This window comes from Vigna angularis, chromosome 10, assembly GCF_016808095.1.
Source record: "Vigna angularis cultivar LongXiaoDou No.4 chromosome 10, ASM1680809v1, whole genome shotgun sequence".
Taxonomy (NCBI): domain Eukaryota; kingdom Viridiplantae; phylum Streptophyta; class Magnoliopsida; order Fabales; family Fabaceae; genus Vigna; species Vigna angularis.
The window spans coordinates 19,823,000-19,844,636 of NC_068979.1; the positions used below are offsets into that span (position 1 = coordinate 19,823,000).

The following is a 21,637-nucleotide window of genomic DNA, read 5'->3' on the forward strand; positions in this document are numbered from 1 at the left end:
CAGTCGGAGCAAGAACAGAAGCTGAAATTCATCTAAGGAGAGCAATTCCATGGAGAAATTGGTCTTATTCTTATGTCGGCAGTTTTCAGAAGGCGGGGTTTGCTTCTGTTTGCATCTTTGTTGTACATTTCTGGAATGTTGTTGTATATAGGTTCCTTCAGCTTCGATGTTGTCAGTATAAATAATGGTGTCGTTCTTGTGGCTTGTAATAAGTTTTTGTGATCTGAAGAACTACGAGATGCCGTCGGAGGCTGCGATTGCAAGTGGTTGTGTTTCAGGAGGAAAATGTTGTATACCACAATCCTGCAAATCTGCACCTTTTCGTCGTCGCATTTACGTTGAAGTGAATGCACATCGTCCCGTAAATCTACACTCTCATTCTTTTCTGAACAGCAAAATAAACTCAAATGAACAAAGAAGTTGAGAAGTAGGTTGTAACTCTGTCGTTTGAGTTTTTATGTCTACTTCCTTTAGACTTTCTTTGGTTCGAGTGGAGAGAATGATTGATTTGGAAAGTACATGAAAATAGTTTTGTTGAATAGGAAGATACTGAAATTAAGTTGAATTTTTATTGGTATATGTGATTGTTGAGTCTAATGTAGTGTGTAGTGTCCAAATTTCTTTTACTTGTATTTTTTTCATAATATAAACAGTTTTTGTTAGAATACACATCAGACTAGAAAATAAAATAAACTATTTATTAAAAAATTATTAATGATTTAGAAACACTATTTATTAATATTCAATAACAATTATAAAAAATTAAATGAAATTTTAATAGTTATTTTAAAAAACCAAATGTTGGATAAAGGAAAATCATTATATCTACACATGATGATGTTGAAGAAGTGCATAAGAGTCTAGTAGATAATTATAATGAGAGACTTGTGTTTGTAGGTTTATTTTCTTATATGTTATTCAATCTTTTTTTATTTAATGTAATATTTTTAACTTATATTTTGAATTCTACCAAAACTTATATAAGATCTCATTTAGCAAAAAAAAAGTTAATTTAGTTTTATTGTAAGGGCCTGAGAAATAAGTGGGTCTTATGTTGAGGCAGTCCGGCCCATACCACTAAGGACACCCTGACCTTAGTAGGGGCCTTTCTTTTTCCAACTCTGAGTTCATTTGCCCTTCTCCTTTCTCTCTCTAAACATCTGAGTTTTCTTCTTCTTGCTCTGACTTCTCTCTACTCTTCCACCAATTTCCACCGTTGAAATTTGAAATAGGTGGTGTTCTCTCGTTCACGTAGTTGAGAGCTTCCCATTCATCCGATTAAATTCGGTTTTGGACGGGTAAATTATCTTTTCTGTTTTCCTTTTCTCTTGAGCCTAGGGCATGCAATTTTTGGCAGTTGCATGTAGCCAATGGTTTTCCTCTCTAGATTCTCTACCTATTCTAACTCTAAGAGATGTCTTTGTTCCCAATTTGACGGTTTGTAGGTTGTGTTGAACTTACTTTTATGCAAGGGTTACTGTTTTGGGGTTCTTCTACAGAGTATTGTGCTTGTAACCACCAAGGTAAGGGGAGCTAGTCATATATTGTTTGGACTGTATTATGTGTGTGTTTCAATAAATTGTGATTTATTTTACTGTTGTGTTATGTTTTTGGTGATGAGCATGTTGGTTTGTATTATTGGATGTGTAACAGTAGCATAATCATGGTGTACTGAATGTTTTTGACTTGGATGAGTTGTTGGTTGTACAAGGTTTCAGGTTTGGGGTAAGAATTATGATAAAATAGTCAATATGGATAGTTACAGGTACTGTTTTAGATTACTGTGAAGGGAAGTGTAGTATTGGAATTGGGCAAATTGAGTCTAGAACCCCATAGGACAGTTTGTATAACTTAAATAAATTAACTGGGAATTGTTGAGAGTACTTTGTTGGTAGGATAGAGGAACCTTAAAAACCTGAGTTGGCACATCCCTGATCATAGAGCAGCCCTGGTCTGATCCAGTCAGTTGTGACTAGTCATATGTGCTAGCGTCGAAGGTGAGTTTGATACGTTCAGACATTGGGTTCTTCTCCAATGACCAATTGGGCAGTTTGGGCTAGCATAGGTGAGTCAATTAGAACTGGTCCGAGTCCTAAAACTAGAATAAAACATGTTAAAAATAGCAGAATTGGATTTAGGTCCCTAAGTTGTTGAAATTGGTGTTTTAGAGTTAAAATTGAACTCTAATCACTTTAAAATGGTAGTAGGAATGTTTAGAATCATTTAGATAAGTTTAATTAAGTATAAAACAAGAATTAAGGGTGTTAGAAGTTAGTAAAAATGGTTAGAAATGGTCATGTTGGGTTCTGGTAGCAATTATGCAAAATTCTGCACAATTATGCAGAACGCTGCAGTTGACCGTTCGGTCTTAGTGGGTGGTATTGGTAGCGTTCGGTCTTAGTGGGTGGTATTGTTGGCGTTCGGTCTTAGTGGGTGGTATTGGTAGCGTTCGGTCTTAGTGGGTGGTATTGGTAGCGTTCGGTCTTAGTGGTGGTCTTGATAGCGTTCGGTCTCTCTTAGTGGTCGACCCTAAATAGTGTTCGGCCAAGGTTCTAAGTGTTCGGCCAAGGCTCTAAGCGTTCGTCCAAGGCTCTAGGTGTTCGGCCAAGGCTCTAAGCGTTCGGCCAAGGCTCTAGGCGTTCGGGGTTTTAGTGTTCGGCCAAGGCCTTAAGCGTTCGTCCAAGACTTTAAGCTTTCGGCCAAGGTTCTAAGCGTTCGGCCAAGGTTCTAAGCATTCGGCCAAGGTTCTAAGTGTTCGGCCAAGGCTCTAGGTGTTCGATCAAAACTCACAACATTCGATTCAAGCTCATCTTCTCTTGTTTTGGTTTGAATTAAATGCAGAATGATTGAAATGCATAGTATGATCGTGGTAATGTTATTATACTGAAAGTATGTGAATGTATGAGACATGTTTGGTGGTTGAATGTAACAAGTATGGTGGATGGACGTAATTCCATGATCTTCAAGGAGAACATTCATGGTGGTGCCTTAGTGTTTAGAATGATCTACAGGGAAGCTCAGTCTTGGGGGTTTTCCTGACGCTCCAATGGTCTTTCATTCTCAAGTAGAGAGGATTGAACCATGTGGTGAGGAGTAGCAGGAGGTCTTAGTCTTGGGGGCTTCCAGTATGCCTCAAGGCCCGGAACAGGCTAACCTCGTGAGTGTGGTAGGGTGGGAAACCCAAGTTTCATAAGCCACCACGAGCGCATAACCTATCATAGCTCGGCAGTCATTCTAAGTCCGGACGAGTCAAGTCTAGTATATGACATGCTAGGTTGTATGATTTAACTTGCTTGGATTGAAGTAGTTCTTGATGTGTTATTCACTCTAATATTGTATGATTGCTTGTAAAACTAGCTCACCCTTGCTCGTGTGTTTGTGTTTTGTTTGGGTATGCTTCTTTTGCGATGATCATCCAATTGGATGTGAGCAGATGAAGAGGAGGTGTCCGTGGAGCAAGCGTTGGAAGATGGTGATGCGATAGCTTAGTATTTCTAGGATAATAATTAGTGGACTTATTTTGATAATACTTCACATTGGTCCATTATGTTTAAGAGACCAATTCTGATTACATTTTGGATGACGGTAACCGTAACAATATGTTATATGTCTCTAACTACTTTCCAATATTATAACTAAATGTCATCTTTATTAGATATACATGTCGTATATTTTGGGATGTCACATTTATAATTTTAGATAATTATTTTTATTTAAGAGTTATCGGATGATAACTTGATATATATGTTTTTGAATTTCATAATTTCATATTCACACATATCTAAAATTCACCAGTCTTTGCAAATTTCGGTAGATGAACAGTAACCATTACGGAATGATTATTTAATAACATATAATGTATAACCGATTTACCACACCTTGCTTTACGTTTTGTTTGTTTCGGATTCGGTATTCTACCCTTAAAATTAATAAGATTCAGTGTATAACGCGGGGAGAAATGAAAAGATTTGTTTTATCGGAAATTAATAAGAAGAAAGAGAGGAAACTGATTTTTAGTTAGAACTTATTTCAATACTTATCGATATTAAGGTAATTTCATAGAATAAATATATATTGGATCTTGATTTATATCAACTCTAAAAACAAATTTAACTGCAGGATAAAATAGAAATGAAGAGGTGTAGGGAGCAATCTGTGGTGGTGGAGGAAGTAACTCTCAAAATATTACTTCAAAGTGGATAACTCGACTCGACCCAGTTTAGTCCATCACAAGTTGATCATTTAGTTAGTGAATCCAATTCGGTTCACTTATTAGCAAGAAAATTTTTTTTTGAACCTGGCACAGCCTATCACGGATTGGTAGATTAAACTGTTTGACTTGACTCACTTAATTACAAGTTTTTTTTTTTCAAATAAAAAAAATTACATTTTTTTTGTAATTCAAATCTAAATAAATTTCAATCTAAAACTATATTAAACTAATTCAAAATAAATAAAAAGTACCATACAATCCAAATGTAATCCAAAAACAAGTACAAAAACAAGCAAATAAGTTTATAATATTGATAATTTTTGTATCATTTATCTATTTATAAGATTCGAGTCTAAAATAGATAAATCTATAATATTTTTCTCTTTTAAAATATCTTTTTTTTTATCTTTGTTTACAATACAATAAAAAAAATTAAATTAAGAATATTAAAATACAAAATAATAAATAATTAAACTAAATTAGATGAATTGGTGACTCAGTATATTCATGTACAAATTTTAAGTACATCAGGTTAAATATTAATCCATATAAAAAGTTATATCTTTTCCAATTTCACCAACGTAAACTGTGGACCAAATTGTTTCTCGAATTCTAACCTATTTTACCAACCAAAAAATATATAACACGAGAAGAGAAGAGAAGAGGTAATTTGGGTGTGCTTAAGGGAGTTTTCCTCGATTATATAAACAACATAACACATAATTAAAGAACATAGAGTAGAGGAGTGGCCCCACCCTCGTGCTAGAACAAGACAAAAAAACCTAGTAGCTGGACACTCTTTGCAGCACATACAACCAATAATGTCTCCATTTTAGGCTCACTCTACAATTTCATTCAGCTACAAACTGGTTTTTTATCCACTAAATATACGTGTAAACCACTTTCCCATTCTATATATAATACCATAAAGCTACCATTAAATTAACTGAACTAGCTCTTATTTTCTTTATCCACACCATGTTCATCTTCTGAGATTAGTTTAGACACTTTTTTCTGTAAACTAACATGAAAGAGTATTCTAAAATATAATCTAATCTACACATTGAAGACGATAACTTGTCCATTGATATATATTATTTGGACTATGATCTCCTTTGATATAAATGATAAATCATTAAACACCTAAAACAAACATAATGAAATATTTCAAACCATAGAATTCATACATTAGTTATAAATTTATATCTGAATGATACTTAAATTTAGGTATATGATTTTGTTGACACAGTTTAGTTCAATGTATTAAGATATATAAGACCCTTGAAGGAGTCACTAACATGCAATTCCTCTTTGAAAAGTATACAATTATGATTAGGTAAATGTGGAAATATAGATACCTTACTTTTCCATGTTATTGATGAAAGAATGATGCTTGTAATTAATTAATAGTGTGTTCTTTAATGGTCCATTCTTATTTGTCTGCAACATAAACTCCTAAAAAAGGCTTCTTCTGTGATACATTGTTATACAATGGATGGAATAACAAGCATTTTTCTGCTCACAATAAAGCCGGTATTTCAGAGAAGATAAGGGTTTAATTTAGTATCCATATATAATTGGGTAAGCTTTCCTTAATTTATTGCCATTACAACCAATTATTCAAATGATTGCATGATTCTCATCCACCTTATATAATTGTGGTGAAATGGTGCTATAAATATATATATATATATCTTAAGGAAAAAGGAGCCTCACGTAAAAACAACAAAGCTAGCCTATGAAAAGGTTATTTATTTTTATAAAGAATGAAAATATTATTTATTTGCCACCCCCTCAAAAAATGAGGACAATAATACTACATTACGATATTCCAACAAAAAAAGAGAGATTATTATGCGACTAATGATTAACAACAGTATAAAAATATTGGTCTGTGTTTATATATGCACATTCTGTCATTAACTTACTGCTTTACCGGTCGTTTAGATACAGGGAGAATTCGTTTGATTTTTTTTCCATGAAACGATGAGACAACTAATCCCACTTAAGTCAGTATGAATCGATGAGAATTTTATAAAAAGAGATTGAATATTATAATTTTAAGTCAAACCCTAAATTCTTATTTTATCTCATAATACGTTAAGTTTAGTAAGGTTGATTTTTTCTTTTTAACTTCTAAAAGTCTCATTCGTTTCTATTGACCGTGTCGTGATAACACTAGAAGATAAATTTGTTCAATAAAAGTTGTTTAAAGAAGTTTGAAAAAGTTCTTTGGCTAAATACTGATTCGTGAACATTATTATTATAATATGTTTTGAATAATTTTAAATTTGTAAAAATAGTATAAAGTATTTCATATATTAATGTATTTTATTAACACATTATGCTATAACTAAACTTATTATAAGAGATTTTTTTTATCTTTAAATAGTAAACATCTTTTTTAATATTAGTGACGCTATAAATTATATTTTTAATAAAAAAAATCCGTAAAGTATTGAGTTCGTTAAATATTAATATTTTATCTTATAAATGGAAATAATTTTCTCTCTCAGGTGTTTTTTGTGCTGAATTATTAATGTTATTGAATTGGAAGGACATGAATAGGGATAGGAAAAGAGAACCAATAGGGAGGATAAGCTAAATTCTTGACCTACTAAAAAATGGCAGAGTTGTCTTGGCCATGCTTAAAGAACAGCTTATTACTACTAATTCTAGAATTGTTCATATTTGATGAAATTTTTGTACGAATATTTTTTGAAATTTACAAAACTAACAATTTTTTTTTTTATAGAATTCATACACATAATTTCGTAGGAAAAGTCTTACTAGACATGAAAAATTCTAATAGTTTGCTGTGTCGTCTGTATTTTTCACAGGCAGCAAGAATATTCACTGCAGAAGGACAACCATGAAATTCTGTTCTGCACTTGTTTGACAAAAGTACGATGAAAAAGAAAGCATAAAATATATAAACAAATACATATGACTTTTCTAAAGTACACTGTTTGTGTCATACTTATGGGAATCTTCATATTATATGACAAGGGTACCCACTTTTCTTTCGATTAATTCAACTTATCTTAAGCATTAGTGATTGAACAATTTTTTGAAAAGCTTACACTAAAAAATTAGAATCAAACACACTATTTTCCATCATATATTCCACTATATAAACCCTCTATAACTACTATATGATCACTTCCCTGCACATTACCAACTCAAGATCCTAGAACTCGTTGCTAGAGCTGAATTTCTATCAGTGGCAAATAAAAGGGTCGTGAAGGAATGAAGAGAAACAAAAGGTTTTCCTCACTCTTTTTCATCTCCTTGTTGGTGATTGTCTTTGTCACCTTCTCTACAGTTTCTGTGGAAGCAAGGAAGACTAAGAAAAATCTTCACAAACGTCATAAAGATAGTCACAGTGGCAATGGCCACGGTCGACGGTCACATTCTCTATGTCCAACACCAACCCCTCCGCCTTATTATGGTCCTCAAGGGAGCATGTTTGATGTTTTGTCTTTTGGTGCCAAGGGTAATGGAGTTTCTGATGATTCAGAGGTAAATAAATAAAGGAAGAGTCATGCTATGAATTCAAAAACACGGTGAGTTTTAACTGCTAGAGTTATAACATTGTTGATGATGCTTATAAACCAGGCACTTGTAGCTGCATGGAAAGGTGCATGTAAAGTTGCTGGTGCTACAGTTAAAATTCCAGCACAACGCAAGTTCCTCATCAAACCTGTTACTTTACAAGGCCCTTGTATGCCTTACCTTACTCTTCAGGTTTCACTTTTCTTTTTTGTTGTTGCCAAGTCAAGTTAATTTTATTTGGATAAACATTTCTGAAAACAAAACAAACTCAACTTCATATAAATTAAATTCATTTTATACACTTTATCTTATGAGAAAACTTGGTTTGCTTTATGTCTTTATCTTCTTAATTTTGTTTTGTTAGAAGTCCCATATGAATCCGATAAAACTTTATATTTTCTTTGCTTTTTATAAGATACTGATAAATTTATGAAAAGAAGGTATCATTATCAAAATAATGTTTTGCATGAGGCATTTGAAAGTTGTATGTGTAACTGTAACAGATCGATGGAACTCTATTGGCACCTGCTGAAGCATCTTCTTGGCCAACATCAAGTTTGTTTCAGTGGATAAATTTCAAGTGGGTACAGAACTTTACCATCAAAGGTTCTGGCACTATTGACGGCCAAGGCTATAACTGGTGGAGCTACTCAGAATTATATGACATACAGGTAAAAATTGCCAGAAAAAAGAAACAAGTCAAGTATATGTGACAAAGTTAATATAAATTTCAAACACAAATAGCTCACTTTGCACTCATTATGAATTCTGGCAGAAGAAGATCTATTCAAAAAAAATTCCAAGCATGAAACCAACAGTAAGATCTTACCTATAACAGAAAGTACAATTTTCTGTGTAATTTTGTTTAGTTTCAGTTTCTGATAAGCCTTGTTTGAGACTTACTATATGCAGGCTATAAGATTTTACTCCAGCAACTCTGTCACAGTTCGTGATATCAGAATCATAAACAGTCCTCTGTGCCATCTAAAATTTGACAACTCAAAGGGGATTGAAGTTGACAACATTACAATATCCTCCCCAGAGAATAGCCCAAACACTGATGGCATTCACTTACAGAACACACAGGACGTGGAAATTCAACGTTCAATCATTGCAACAGGTAAGAGATTAATTCATATGTTTTAAATGACTGTACATTCCATTTCTACAAGCTGGCAAAGTAGAATCTTGTAAATTGTTAAATCATGGCCAGTATGGTGCATTGCCACTTGACTACTTTGACAAAGAATAATTGGCTGAAACATCCTTTTCAACTTAAAACGGTAAACTGTCACCACAACTAACTTTTGAAACGTGCAGCATATAAAATTATTTTTACAGCTGAACTAACTTTAACTTTTGTTGTATAGTGTGCAGATATAGTAGGTACCCAACTGAATTCAGTCTACATAGTACTGAGATATTAAATTTTATATTTTCCACCAGAAGATTATAATTTATAATACTTTAGTTGCTCTTATTTTTTATATTATCAGGAGATGACTGTGTATCCATCCAAACCGGTTGCTCTAATATTCATGTCCACCACATTAATTGTGGCCCCGGACATGGTATAAGGTAAGAAAAAGATATGCGGACCCTAACCAGTCCAAGTTGGCATCTTCCTATAGTGATTTTGTTACCAAAACCACTCAGATTCTTTATACATCTCATTTTCTTTATACAGTTTGGGAGGATTAGGGAAGGACAAGAGTGCAGCATGTGTGTCTGACATCATTGTTGAGGATATCTCTATGAAAAACACTCTATATGGAGCAAGGATCAAAACATGGCAGGTATTAATAACTTTTATTTGTGCTTAAACCTGGTTATAACAAGGTCTGGTTGTTGGCAATATCATTGAGTTTTTTTATTCTTCTTGCAATTAATAGGGAGGCTTTGGTATGGTAAAAAATGTGTCATTTTCCAGAATTCAAGTGTACGATGTTATGTTTCCAATAATGATAGATCAATACTATTGTGACAAGCAAAAGTGCAAGAATCAGACAAGCACTGTGGTGATTTCTGGGGTGAAGTTTGATCAAATAAGTGGAACTTTTGGAATGCAGCCTGTTCATCTAGCTTGCAGCAATTCCATTCCATGCACAGATGTTGATTTAACCGACATTCAACTGAGTCCCTCCCCTAAATATAAAGGTTTGCAACAAGCTGTGTGCTGGAACACTTACGGAAAATCACAAGGGCCTTTGCTACCTTCAACCATTGATGATTGCTTGAAAAGTGGTGGTGGACTAATCAAGAGGATAGCAAGGTCACACGATAGACTTTGTTACTGATTGCTCATGTGAGCCTTGTGGCAGCTTCCCTTCTACAATTTTTTTTATAACTGTGGGAAGGTGATGATGGTGTAAATTAATTTACTTCATTTTTCCATTGGATTTAATGTGCTCATAGACTTTGTTCATTGGTTCAGTGTTGAGTGAGAACAAATATTTAACTGGTGCCTGTTGGGTTTGTTATTGTGGAAAGACATGGAAAGGTTTTTCTTTAAAATGGTCAAAACTTTATGTAAGACAACGAGCCATCTATTTTATTATCCCAGACATTTATGTTTGAATCATCCTTTCATAAATAATTGTGTCTAAAACCTTTTAAAATAGTTCATAAAAAATTAAAGCAGTTTAATAAAATAAAATCGAAGCAATTATTTTTATATTTAACTGAATGAATCAGCTAAGTGTTTTCGAGCCTAATTAAACATGCAAATGATAATCCTGTGTTGAATTAACTCTACTATAAACAGTGAAGTTCATTTTTAGTAAATTTATATAAGCATTAAAAATAATATCTAAATTTTTCCCACTAATTTAAAGAATAGAAACTTAGCAAGCTTACCTTATTACTTGTTGAGTTGGATTCTCTTGTCTAAAAAGACTAAATTAGTGAAGTTCATTTGTTTCACTCTTAATTTAAATGGAAAGGAGTCTTGTAGGTTAAAAGACTGTAAATTGCAAATTGTTATAACCTTTTTTAGAAATAGGTTTTATTTTTTAGTTGTTTCGAAAATATATCTTTAAAACAGAGATTGTTGTATAAAGAGTCATTATAGTGAGTTTGCTTTGTATGCCAATGTGTGTGAGTGTCACCACCATAGTGAGTCTGGAAAGATATGTTAGATTGTGTTCAGTTTAGAGAAGAATCAAAAGAGGTGAATGAGGTGGAAAAGTAGTGAAGTAATGCAGGTAGTGCAGGGGTTGGAGTGATGGTTAGTGGAAAGAACGAAGTGAGTCAGTCAGGATATTTAAAAAAATAGAAAAGAATATCACACATATTCACCCAAGTCACCACCTTACTAAATTTTATTTTAGTTAAAACTTTGATAGTAGGTTAACGGTATATGTTTCTTCATTTTAACAGTTGAGATAAGATTGTACTTAAAGATAAATTAGTTTCGTTTTGTTATTATTAGGTTTTTATTGTCTTATGTTCTATGTCCTATGTTCTACGTCCTATGTTCTAAGCAAATTTTAAATCATCTCAACATGGGAAGAATGTGTTCTAACAAATGTCTCATATCATATTTGGAGTTGCTCTTTAGATGCAACCACCTGAGCATAACAATAATACTCATATAATGCTAACTAATTTTATGTTCAAGATAAATAGTATCATAAGAACAAGTGGCCAAAATTGGGAAGGAGAATGCAGCAGAATAAATAAAAAGAAAACATAGGTGATTTGTGTGAATAGGTGAGGTTGCAATGATGGAATGAAGGTTTGGGAAGAGGTGGCCCTTGGTGAATGGAAAGTGACTAGAGGAAGTCTTCTCAGACTCTCTAGTTGTGACTCTCAAGAAGGGAACTGGACTCTGGAGTGCTCTCAACAGAAGATCAATTCATTGCTCAAAAGTCCCTATTACAAGTGATGAGCATGGCTTTTATAGGAGTTTTAATGCTCTATGATGCATAACTAAATGACTGATGATCAGTCATGATACAAGGATTAGGTGTCAAGTGGCCAGTTACATGTACAATGCATCAAAAACGTGCATAAAAATGTGTACAAACAGTTGTTGAATCTGACAGACGCAAAACGCTTAGCATTGGCAGCATGTACTCAACGTTAGGTCATTGAGCAAAGATCAGGGCTCACTGAGAGAGTCCTCATTTTTTTCAGGTGATCTTGCTTGGTTGCGCTAAACAGAGAAACATGGCTCGTTGAGCGAGGCTTCATGCCTTCCAGGTGAACATGTTAAAAAGTGATTTCTTTGCAACTATTTATCTTTTCCTCCCAGCCTACGGACCTTCTTATTCATACTCCTTGTGATGGGTCCACTAGTTAGACCCAAGTCATCACCATACATTTGGGGTTGCTCTTTAGAAGGAACCACCTGAGAATAACAATAATACTCATACAATACTAAATAATTATATGTTTAAGATAAATAATGTCATAGGAACAACATAGATCACTTATCTGTCACTACTACAATTGGAGGAAATATTTTTCCTTGAGGAGCCAAGGGACACATCAAGTTCCACAAGCACTAAGTCTTAAGCTTTAAGGCCTAAGTCCTAAGTCCTAGTACACGAAGCCCTAAACCCTAGCCTTACTTTGACCTAAGCTTTTAAGCCCTACTAAATTCTCGCTATGGCCTATGACCTATGCCCTATGCTCTATTTCTTATGCCTTATGTCCTAAGGAAACTTTTAAGCATCCCGACATGGGGAGAATGTGTTCTAACAAATGCCATATACCATACATTTAGGATCGCTCTTTAGGTGCAACCACCTAAGCATAACCACAATACTCATACAATGTTGAATAATTCTATGTTCAAGATAAATAGTGTCATAAGAACCACATAAGATCACTTATCTATCACTACTAAAATTGAAGGAAATAGTTTGCCTTGAGGAGCCATGGGACACACCAATGCCAGTAATGAGTGTGGGAACACCAAAAACAGCCAAGACTAAAAGAAATCCTTCACTGAGTAACATTGAAGTCAAGCCTCCAAGCTACACCATAAATAAAAAAAAAAATGATAAGACAAAGAATTTTTCATCACAAAAAACAAATACAACATATACAACTAATTATATTTGAAGAAATAGCGAATCAAACGTGACATCGTACCTTAGAATTGATCTTTAACCAAACATTTTTTAAAGATTGACCGTTGACAATTAATGTGGTGCCAAACATTATTGGGTGACGGTTCTCATTTCAAAAAGTATCTTATTCTTCAGCGAACCCAATCAAGTTCAATTAACTTTTAGCAATAATGGACTTGAACAATTTCATAATGAAAAATATAAGTAAAATAACTCACCATACAGAACAGAATTTTTTTTCTTTGAAGAAACAAAGATATAACGAATTGTGGAATCCAATGAAGTTTACCATCCACCGAGTCAACTACTTTCTCAACTCTTAAATGAGGTGAAAAAATTTATTTCGAAGATCTTCACAAAATGTTTTAAATCAATTGTAATAAAACAAATAGAAAAAGTTTGTAAAATTATCACGGGCTAAGTCAACATGATTTTTGGAACTTAAAAATTTTTTTATTCCACCACACTTGAAAACATCTCGCACAAATCCCTATGCATCACATTGGACAGAAAACCTAAGCTCCATCTTTGTTTGATTGAAGAATTCGAGAACTATTCAGGTTAATAACAAAAATCATAATCTCTACAAAAGAACACAAAAGTTTAGATCGAAAGTTTAATTAAACACCTTATTCTTAAAGTTTCACCTCCCATTTCTTGGTTTGAAGTCCTTCCTGTTTTTAATCTCCAATTGTACACAATTTTACATTGAACAAAAACATTAATTGAACAAACAACAGATTAAACAACAACCAAGTTTACAGCTTATCTTAGACAGAAAATAAAACCGAGCTTGTAAAAGTCAAGTTTCTATTTTAGTAAAGGCACAATTGTTAAAGATATAGAGAATACGTTCACAACCATAATTGCTTTGACTCAATGCCTATAATAATACAAGTAACATCACATACATCAACAAAGTTTTTCAATTGAACAATTGTACAAAGAACATTTTGAAGAGACTAACAGTTGTGTGACCTTTTGCATTGTCTCCTATGGCTTCTGATTTGATTTCTCCACCAACGAGATCCTTCTACATGTGGTTAGAGCTTTTACGTAATGTTAAAGTGACACCAAAAAATAAAACTAAGTACAACATAGAGGAATAAGAAATGATTTTACTTAGTGATGATCCATTTCATATCGGGAACCAATAAAATGAAAATCACCAAAATATACCTCAAAAGGCAATTATGTTGGTTGTTTCGGCTATGCAACATTAGAATGTAGCGGATACACTGGAAGCGAAAATTATCATACAAAGTCACACCGTCCTCATTATCATCATCACCGTTCATTCCACCTTTTTTCGTCAATGTAAACCTATTATATCAACCACCAAATTATGAAGCTGACAAATGAAATCACAAAAAGTGGACAAAGTCAATGAACAATGACAAAAAAGAGTGAAAAAATGCTTTTTGTATTTGTAAGGGATGTCATTAGCCTATTTACTATATACACTGGATTGAATTTATTTTCTTTAATCCTGAAGGTTATCAATGTATATAAAATCAATTAAACACAACAAAATATACAATTGTAGTGATATTTGGTTATTGTAAAGAAAATGGATTACCATAGACCCCACTGTAACTATCAAGAAAAAATGAGTTAAATGTAATTAGCATCAATAGAAATTTCTTGCCACATTAATTACCACAAGACAACATGTCAAGCAACGGATCATTCCCAAAGTATGTGACAAGCGTACTTTCATAACTACAATGAAGTCTCTTGTAACCAAGCACACATTTTCCTATATTGGCAAAACTCAATAGATCAACAAAGGAAAACGACCGTCACACAAGCAAACAACCTATGTAGTCGTTGTTTGTCAATAACTTGAAACTTGTACACACAAAAAAGTTGAACAAAAGTATTAACAAAAATTAACTATAGTAATTCATGATTAATGAGAATTTAGTATAAATCACACACAACTTAACAACATGTCACAAAATGATATTAAGAACACTAATTGTTTTTTTTTATGATTATCGAAGCACAATCATAGACAACGACAAATAGTGGAATCTCTTAAACAAAGTATATCTTTACCTTAAAGTTTTCGGTATGTTTGTGCATTATCCACTTTTTGAAACTTAATTTTACAATTGAATGAAATTCGTAAAATATTCAATTCATAATTTTTTACAAAAAAATATAGATAGCCAAAACATTTAACCAACGTTAAAAGTAAAACAACTACAATAGCAAAACCATCTAAGAGAAGCATTACTAACTTTGCACAACAAATTTGAACTCAAATCCCACAACCATTAAGTCCTAAGTTTTAAGGCCTAAGTCTTATGTTCTAGTACAATAAGCCCTAAACCCTAGCCTTACTTTGACCTAAGCCTTTAAGTCCTACTAAGTTATTTATATGTCATATGTTTTATGTCCTATGTCTTATGCTCTATGCCCTATGTTGTATGTCTTATGTCATATGCTATATGTCCTATATCACATGCTCTATGTACTATGCCGTAAGCAAATTTTCAATCATCCGACAAAGGGAGAATGTGTTCTCACAAATGTCTTATACCATACATTTAGGGTCACTCTTTAGATGCAACCACCTAAACATAACAATATTACTTATACAATGCTAAGTAATTTTATATTCAAGATAAATAGTGTCATAAGAATAACATAATATCACTTATCTAATACTACTATAATTGAAGCAAATAGTTTTCCTAAAGACTCATGGGACACATAAAGAATGAGGTTGTGAGCACCAAAAGCAGCATAGCAATAATAATAAGGTCAAACAATCAATTTTCTTGTTTAGATACTATTTTTCTAGTTCACTACTAATGAGCAATTAAATCTATATTTTTATAATATATGGTTTTCTTATTCACTAATAAGAACATTCAATCTATATTTTTAATATATGGTTCGCTTGTAATCTAATTTTTGCTTTCTTACAATATTTATATGGTTCTCGTGTTAAGTATATGTTATATCTATTTATGGACCCTGAACATATAAACAGTCTCTGACCTTTTTACGCGTGGGCCATGCTCGCATAGCCTTACTGGAATCTGCAACTTTCTAGTAAACATATACGGTTGTTTCTTTTTTTCGCCCATTAAATTTCTTTTCATGCACTCGTTTCAGGAAATTTTGATCCGGAATATAGGAGTGGGAATTGATACATTCCGGAAGGGTGCAGAAAAAAATTTGATGAGTACAAAAAGAAACAACCAATGCGTATGCCTCGAATATAATGGGCCTTGGGTTTTGTGATACGGGCCGAAACTGCAATTTGCCCTTTATTATATTGGCCTCATTTCATCGTCATCTTCTACATCAATACATCTCTCTGAATTGAAAATGAAAATCAACTCCAAAAAAAGTTCATGGAGACTCAAATGCTACTCTAAAAGTTGTTTATAAACTCAATAAAGTCACTAACTAGCTAACCTAAGCTAGAAGTACATAACATAAAAGAATTTATGAATATAAATAATTTTAAATAAAATATCCCTCTTATTATTCTGAACCTTCATCTGTTACTCAAATTCTCAAAGTACACGCAGCAAACTAAACATAGTCAATAATAAAATATAAATATAAACCACAATCATTATATACTTGACTCAGCATTACAAGTTTATCTTAAACTTTCAAGATTTTTTTTTTCTTTCTATAAACTAAAATAACCTTATCTATAAACGAATTCATAGAATGAAATATATTGTAACATTTAAGTCCAGGAAGTCTCTTTCTATTTATATAGTTGTGAGAATTCTGAGCTCGTATACAAGATAATTTTGCTATATTATTTGTCTTAATATAATTGTTTTGCATGAACAGAAATAATTTTTATCGAAAAAATATTATTGGTTAATATGTTAATGTTTATTAACAGAGAATGGAACCAACAATCTATCTCTTCCTCTGATTCACTTTTATAACCAGTTAACCTTATATTTATAAAGTAGAATAAATTTTAATTTTTTTAAAATCTGATTTTCAGTAGTGAATCTTTTCATGCAGAGAAATCAATTTGCTTTCGTGACTTCCATATTATTTAATTTCATCTGTTCTTTACATATTCCAAACCAAACCTTTTGCTATCTCCAACCTTTCTGAACACCTTTCTGCAAAGAGATAGCAGTTCTACATCTATGCACAGGTGCAGCATGAATAAAGCATATCATTAATCATAATTATTTCACCACGTAACACTATCAATTCAAGCACCATCTTATTTAAATCATGTGCATGGTTGGAGCAACATCATCATGATGTAGATGATGATGATGATGCATTACTGTATTAACAGACAGGTTGGCCAAGCCATGATGCTAGCATGCAACTGATGCAATACATGAACCATAAGTTTTAAGAAAAATGAAACAAAAATTGGCTAAAAAACATTATTTATGAACCACACCACGTTCCTAAATCATGGTTTATGAACTTGTTTTACAGAACATGATAACATGAGATGGTTCACAGCGTTTTTTCAATCTCTATATGTTCTTTCGCACACTTTAGGATTTACTTGTGTTTACATTTTGAACATGAAAAGTTGATCATGCATGTTTTTTAAGCTCTTTAGACAAAATCATTGCTTAACACATCACTATTCCATGCTTGGAAACCTTAATATATTTTTCTATTGGCCCCGTTCATGAAGCTTTAGGGTTTTAAATAGTATACACACACATAGAGGGGATATTTATCAATTTATAATTAACCTTATTTTTTAGAGGGAGATTCATCATTTAAATCTAAGCATCTACCATTGTTTCTCATGATTCTATTCTCTTCTTTTTATAGAATCACTTTACTAGTATCGCACTTTTTCAGTAGAAAAAATTCTAAAGTTAGATGCTTTAACTCGATGCTGTTTATTTCTATATGTATAAGACATGTATTTTAGGTTAAAAATGCTGTGTGACTTCCTTCTTAGTTTAGAAAATGGGGAAATGTTCTGAAAAAATCTTACTATCATTTTATCACTTTCAATAGAAAAAGTTATAAGGAGATGATTATAGTAATAGTCTTAACTCTGGTAAAAGATGAAAGAAAATCTTTCATTGAAATCTATGAACCTGTTTTAAAATATTTAATTCTCGAACAACATTATTTTGGACATTTTTTTATTTATTTAAGTGGGACCGGATATAACAATGTAGAAGAATATAGAAGTTCTTAATTGCTTTTGCTTTCACTATCTTAATTTCTTTTTTCTGTTTTTTGTCCTTTTAATATTAGTTCCTAAGGTATAAATTCCTTGTTATGTGGCTACACGACAAACAAAGTTTAAAAAACAAATTTAACGTAAGTTATCTAACTCGTTGAGATTAGATTAACAACATTTTAATATATAAAAAAATCTATATCAAAACTTTACAATTTTGAAGAGATTAAAACGACATAAAATAGACTATGTACTAATGAAAAATAGTTTTGTTTATTCACCCCATCACAATCTTAAGTATAATGAAGTCGTTAAATTCTTTGTTAATAATCATCAAGTTATGTAACTAATTTGATAGTGATAATATTAGATTGAAAGATAGAGATGAGAAAATATCTTTGTTTTATTTTTTGTTTTAGTTTTTATAATTGTAAAATGCCATCTTAGTTTTATTCTATTTACTGTCTCGAAAAATTTGTAAAAGAACAAAAAATTTATATTTTTGATTTTTTTTCCTTATATGTTATATATTCATAATTATTTAAAAATATAACATAATACATTCGCTAATTATTTTTTTAACCATTAAATTAGAAGTTGAATTTGATTTTTTTTAATAAAATGAATAGAAGGTCTCATATATTAGTCATTATTTTCTTCACAATGAATTATAAATTATTTTTTAGTCCAGTAAATAGAAAGTGAAATAAATAAGGTTCTAAGGTTATTATAGGAATCTAAGATAAAGAAACCATTTTGATAATGTCATACTTTGTCGATTCACATGTGTTAAAGCAAGAAAGATACAATGAGGTGAGAGAGAAATTGAAAATAATTTCCATCACAGTTAAGAATATTAAAAAATCATAATATAAATTCATAAAATGTTTAATGTTAGAAAACTAAATTCAGTAAGTTGTTTAATTAAGAAGAATTACCTAGTTAGATTGTAAAAAGAGTATAGTATATATAATAATAATAATAATAATAATAAAAGAATATCTTGACACACTACAGTCACAGAAGATTCTTCAAGCTTAGAATTCCCCCATCACTTCACATCACATCACATCACATAATGCTCCACTCTCTTTTGTTGGTTATGTAGGAATTGAGCCACTCAAAACGCATTCTTAGATGAAGAAGTTGTTTTGATCATTCATTGGTCAATGTTATACCTCCAAACCCATTATTATTTCATTCTTTGGTCAACTGTGCCTCTTTTCTGACCTTAATTTCTCATTGAAATTGTTGCTATCTATGAACTCACCGTTTCAGCACCACTCCTAATAGTTACTTGTCAAACCATTCTAGTCTTCATTAGACAAAGTGTCTCATAGGGTCGGGTACTTTGCGACAAACATTTCTGTGAAACCTTCTTTCTGCTTTTACTTTTTCACTTCTTTCCTCACTACACTTTCTATCACCAATTTCAATCACCTTCTGCATACCTCACATTAGGCAAAATCCAAAGAAAAAAAAGCCCTGTTAATCATTTATTAATCACTCTATAAATAAAACAGTTAATTTAGTGATGGTACAAATAATATGTGGGAAATTCTTGAACCCTCCACCTGCTTATAATAATGTCAATAAAGAGGAGCTTCGGCCGCTCTGAAATGCCACATAAATACCACACAAAGTGGCCCTTTTTCCCTCTCTTTTTCTCTTTTTCCATATGCTTCATCTCTCTAAGCTAATCTCACAGCTTCGACTAGGAGACATCATCATTATATGCCTAGGCCCAATTAGAATACTGTACAAAGAATTTTAGAAGAATATAAGCGTTAAGGAAGTGAGTGATTCACTGACTTGTCCACCAACTACAGTGTATAGTTGCTCAGTACCTTAATGAGCACTACAATGCTGACTACATAATGCATTAAAAAGGTAGCTTATGTGGCGCCTTATATGGAATCAAATAAAAGATGACTACTCTGAAGTAATGTATGACTGAGATTTCACATCAGTAGAGGAAAACGACACACCAAGAGGTTTAGAATTTTTTCCCTTTGGTTAGCTTATGGGATGTCAATGTCTGCATCAGATATTGAGCCAAAAATGGTTAAAAGAATTCATCTTTGTGAAAGTTTTTCTAAAGAAATGAGTTTGCTGTGAGTTTTATAAATTTCCTTGAAACATTTCAAGAAAAGTTTTAGTTGTAAAAGGAGAGTTTTTTGAACAATAGAACAAAGTTTCTTGTTTGCTGCCCTGGAATTCTTAGTACATATTTTCCTCTGTCAATTTTTGTTTATGACCATTCTCTGCATTCTTTGATCAAGATGTGAAATGTTGGAATTCCATCACATATAATAAACAAAGTCACACGTTCTTCTCTGACAAAATGTGTGATCAACGATTGATGCAGAATCATATTTAGCGCTCCCTCGTTACATATATTTAATATTGAAGTGTACCTTGGGAAAACCATGTGAATGCAAGTGGAATTGATATTTATGTATTCCCTCTTTCTCTACTCTTTCAACCAATATTTTCTTGCGTGATATTGAAACTTCAACTGAAGTTTAGAATTCAACCCTCCTTAATTAAATTAATTAGGCTATAACTCTGCATGATGGACTCTCTCACTCACACTGCACACTCATCCACCATTCACCCATGCTTTCCTTACATATCGACTATTGACCGATTTCTCACCTAGAATTGCCTTCCATTACATTAATAATAACCCCACGCTACTGGTTTTTGTTTGCTCTTGAAATAGTGAACTACATTTTTCTGTCTGCACCATGTTTTGCCTTAATTTGTTTCCTTAGAAACGTAGACACATGCCAACTTTTCAGTAGCTATAAACCATTTCTCGTAGTTTTGTCGCAAATTGATGTTTCATGCCAATCAAAACAAGTGGAAGCCACGGTTGTCTGGTAACAGTTTTCTCAAATAAAACATCTGTCTCCATCCCTTCCACCAATTAAGAAAGAAGGATGATCATCTGTCTAAATACATGAAAAAATTAATGCACAGTGACTGACAAACTCAAAAGATAAACAGAAACCTTTTAAGGCATTATTAATTAGGACTTTCTAATAATTCTTCCAAACTTGGTTGTACAATGGTCCATAATGTTCATTAAATTGGTGACTATAATTAAATTAATTAATCCCTTGAAACTGTCCATGAGTTAGTTAGAGGGGTCTTTTCATTTTTCACTCAAACAACAGAAGAAGAAACATATTTGGCATTTTGTGTTTATAGTTGCTATCCAAACATATCTTGATTCTTGACCTTCAACTAACTTGTGTAAAGTACATTGCTGAATGTTTCTGGATGTAAGAGACATGAGTTTTGGTTTCACTGAGGTTGTGTAATTTAATGTGCGGACCAGTGAGCTGTAGTGAGAGTGACTCACGGGGGACCAGATTCTCAGTATGCTTCCCATTGTCTATGTTGCTGATGTTAGTGAGTATGTGAGAGATAAGAAAAGAAAAGGATTTAAAAATTCAGAGCTACAAATAAAGAGGTTCCTAGCAAAATGGTAGGCAGGTATCATTGCCAGAGTCCCCAAAAAGGAGAAACTAGAGAAACACTGTGAAAGAAAGACAACATCCGTTTTGGTGCCAATGAAGCCTTGAATCATAGTCCCTAATGTCTTACAAAGGTTTATGA

The 21,637-nt window shown here is 32.5% G+C and overlaps 1 protein-coding gene across 1 annotated transcript; it reads left to right on the forward strand.

The window, feature by feature from the left end:
* Positions 1-7,401: 7,401 nt before the first annotated feature.
* Positions 7,402-10,215, forward strand: LOC108334910 (polygalacturonase At1g48100). The gene is made up of 8 exons (XM_017570836.2): positions 7,402-7,735; positions 7,832-7,960; positions 8,272-8,439; positions 8,544-8,585; positions 8,681-8,888; positions 9,265-9,346; positions 9,456-9,564; positions 9,661-10,215. The coding sequence occupies exons 1-8, from the start codon at positions 7,463-7,465 to the stop codon at positions 10,063-10,065; spliced, it is 1,416 nt and encodes a 471-aa protein (XP_017426325.1). The 5' UTR covers positions 7,402-7,462; the 3' UTR covers positions 10,066-10,215.
* The last annotated feature ends 11,422 nt before the right edge of the window (positions 10,216-21,637 follow it).

Bases quoted from the DNA above. Each gene is read 5' to 3' on its own strand.
- LOC108334910 (XM_017570836.2), top strand. From the start codon at position 7,463: ATGAAGAGAAACAAAAGGTTTTCCTCACTCTTTTTCATCTCCTTGTTG. The intron at 8,440-8,543 runs GTAAAAATTGCC...GAATTCTGGCAG, and splicing joins CAGAATTATATGACATACAG to AAGAAGATCTATTCAAAAAA. The intron at 9,347-9,455 runs GTAAGAAAAAGA...TTCTTTATACAG, and splicing joins GGCCCCGGACATGGTATAAG to TTTGGGAGGATTAGGGAAGG.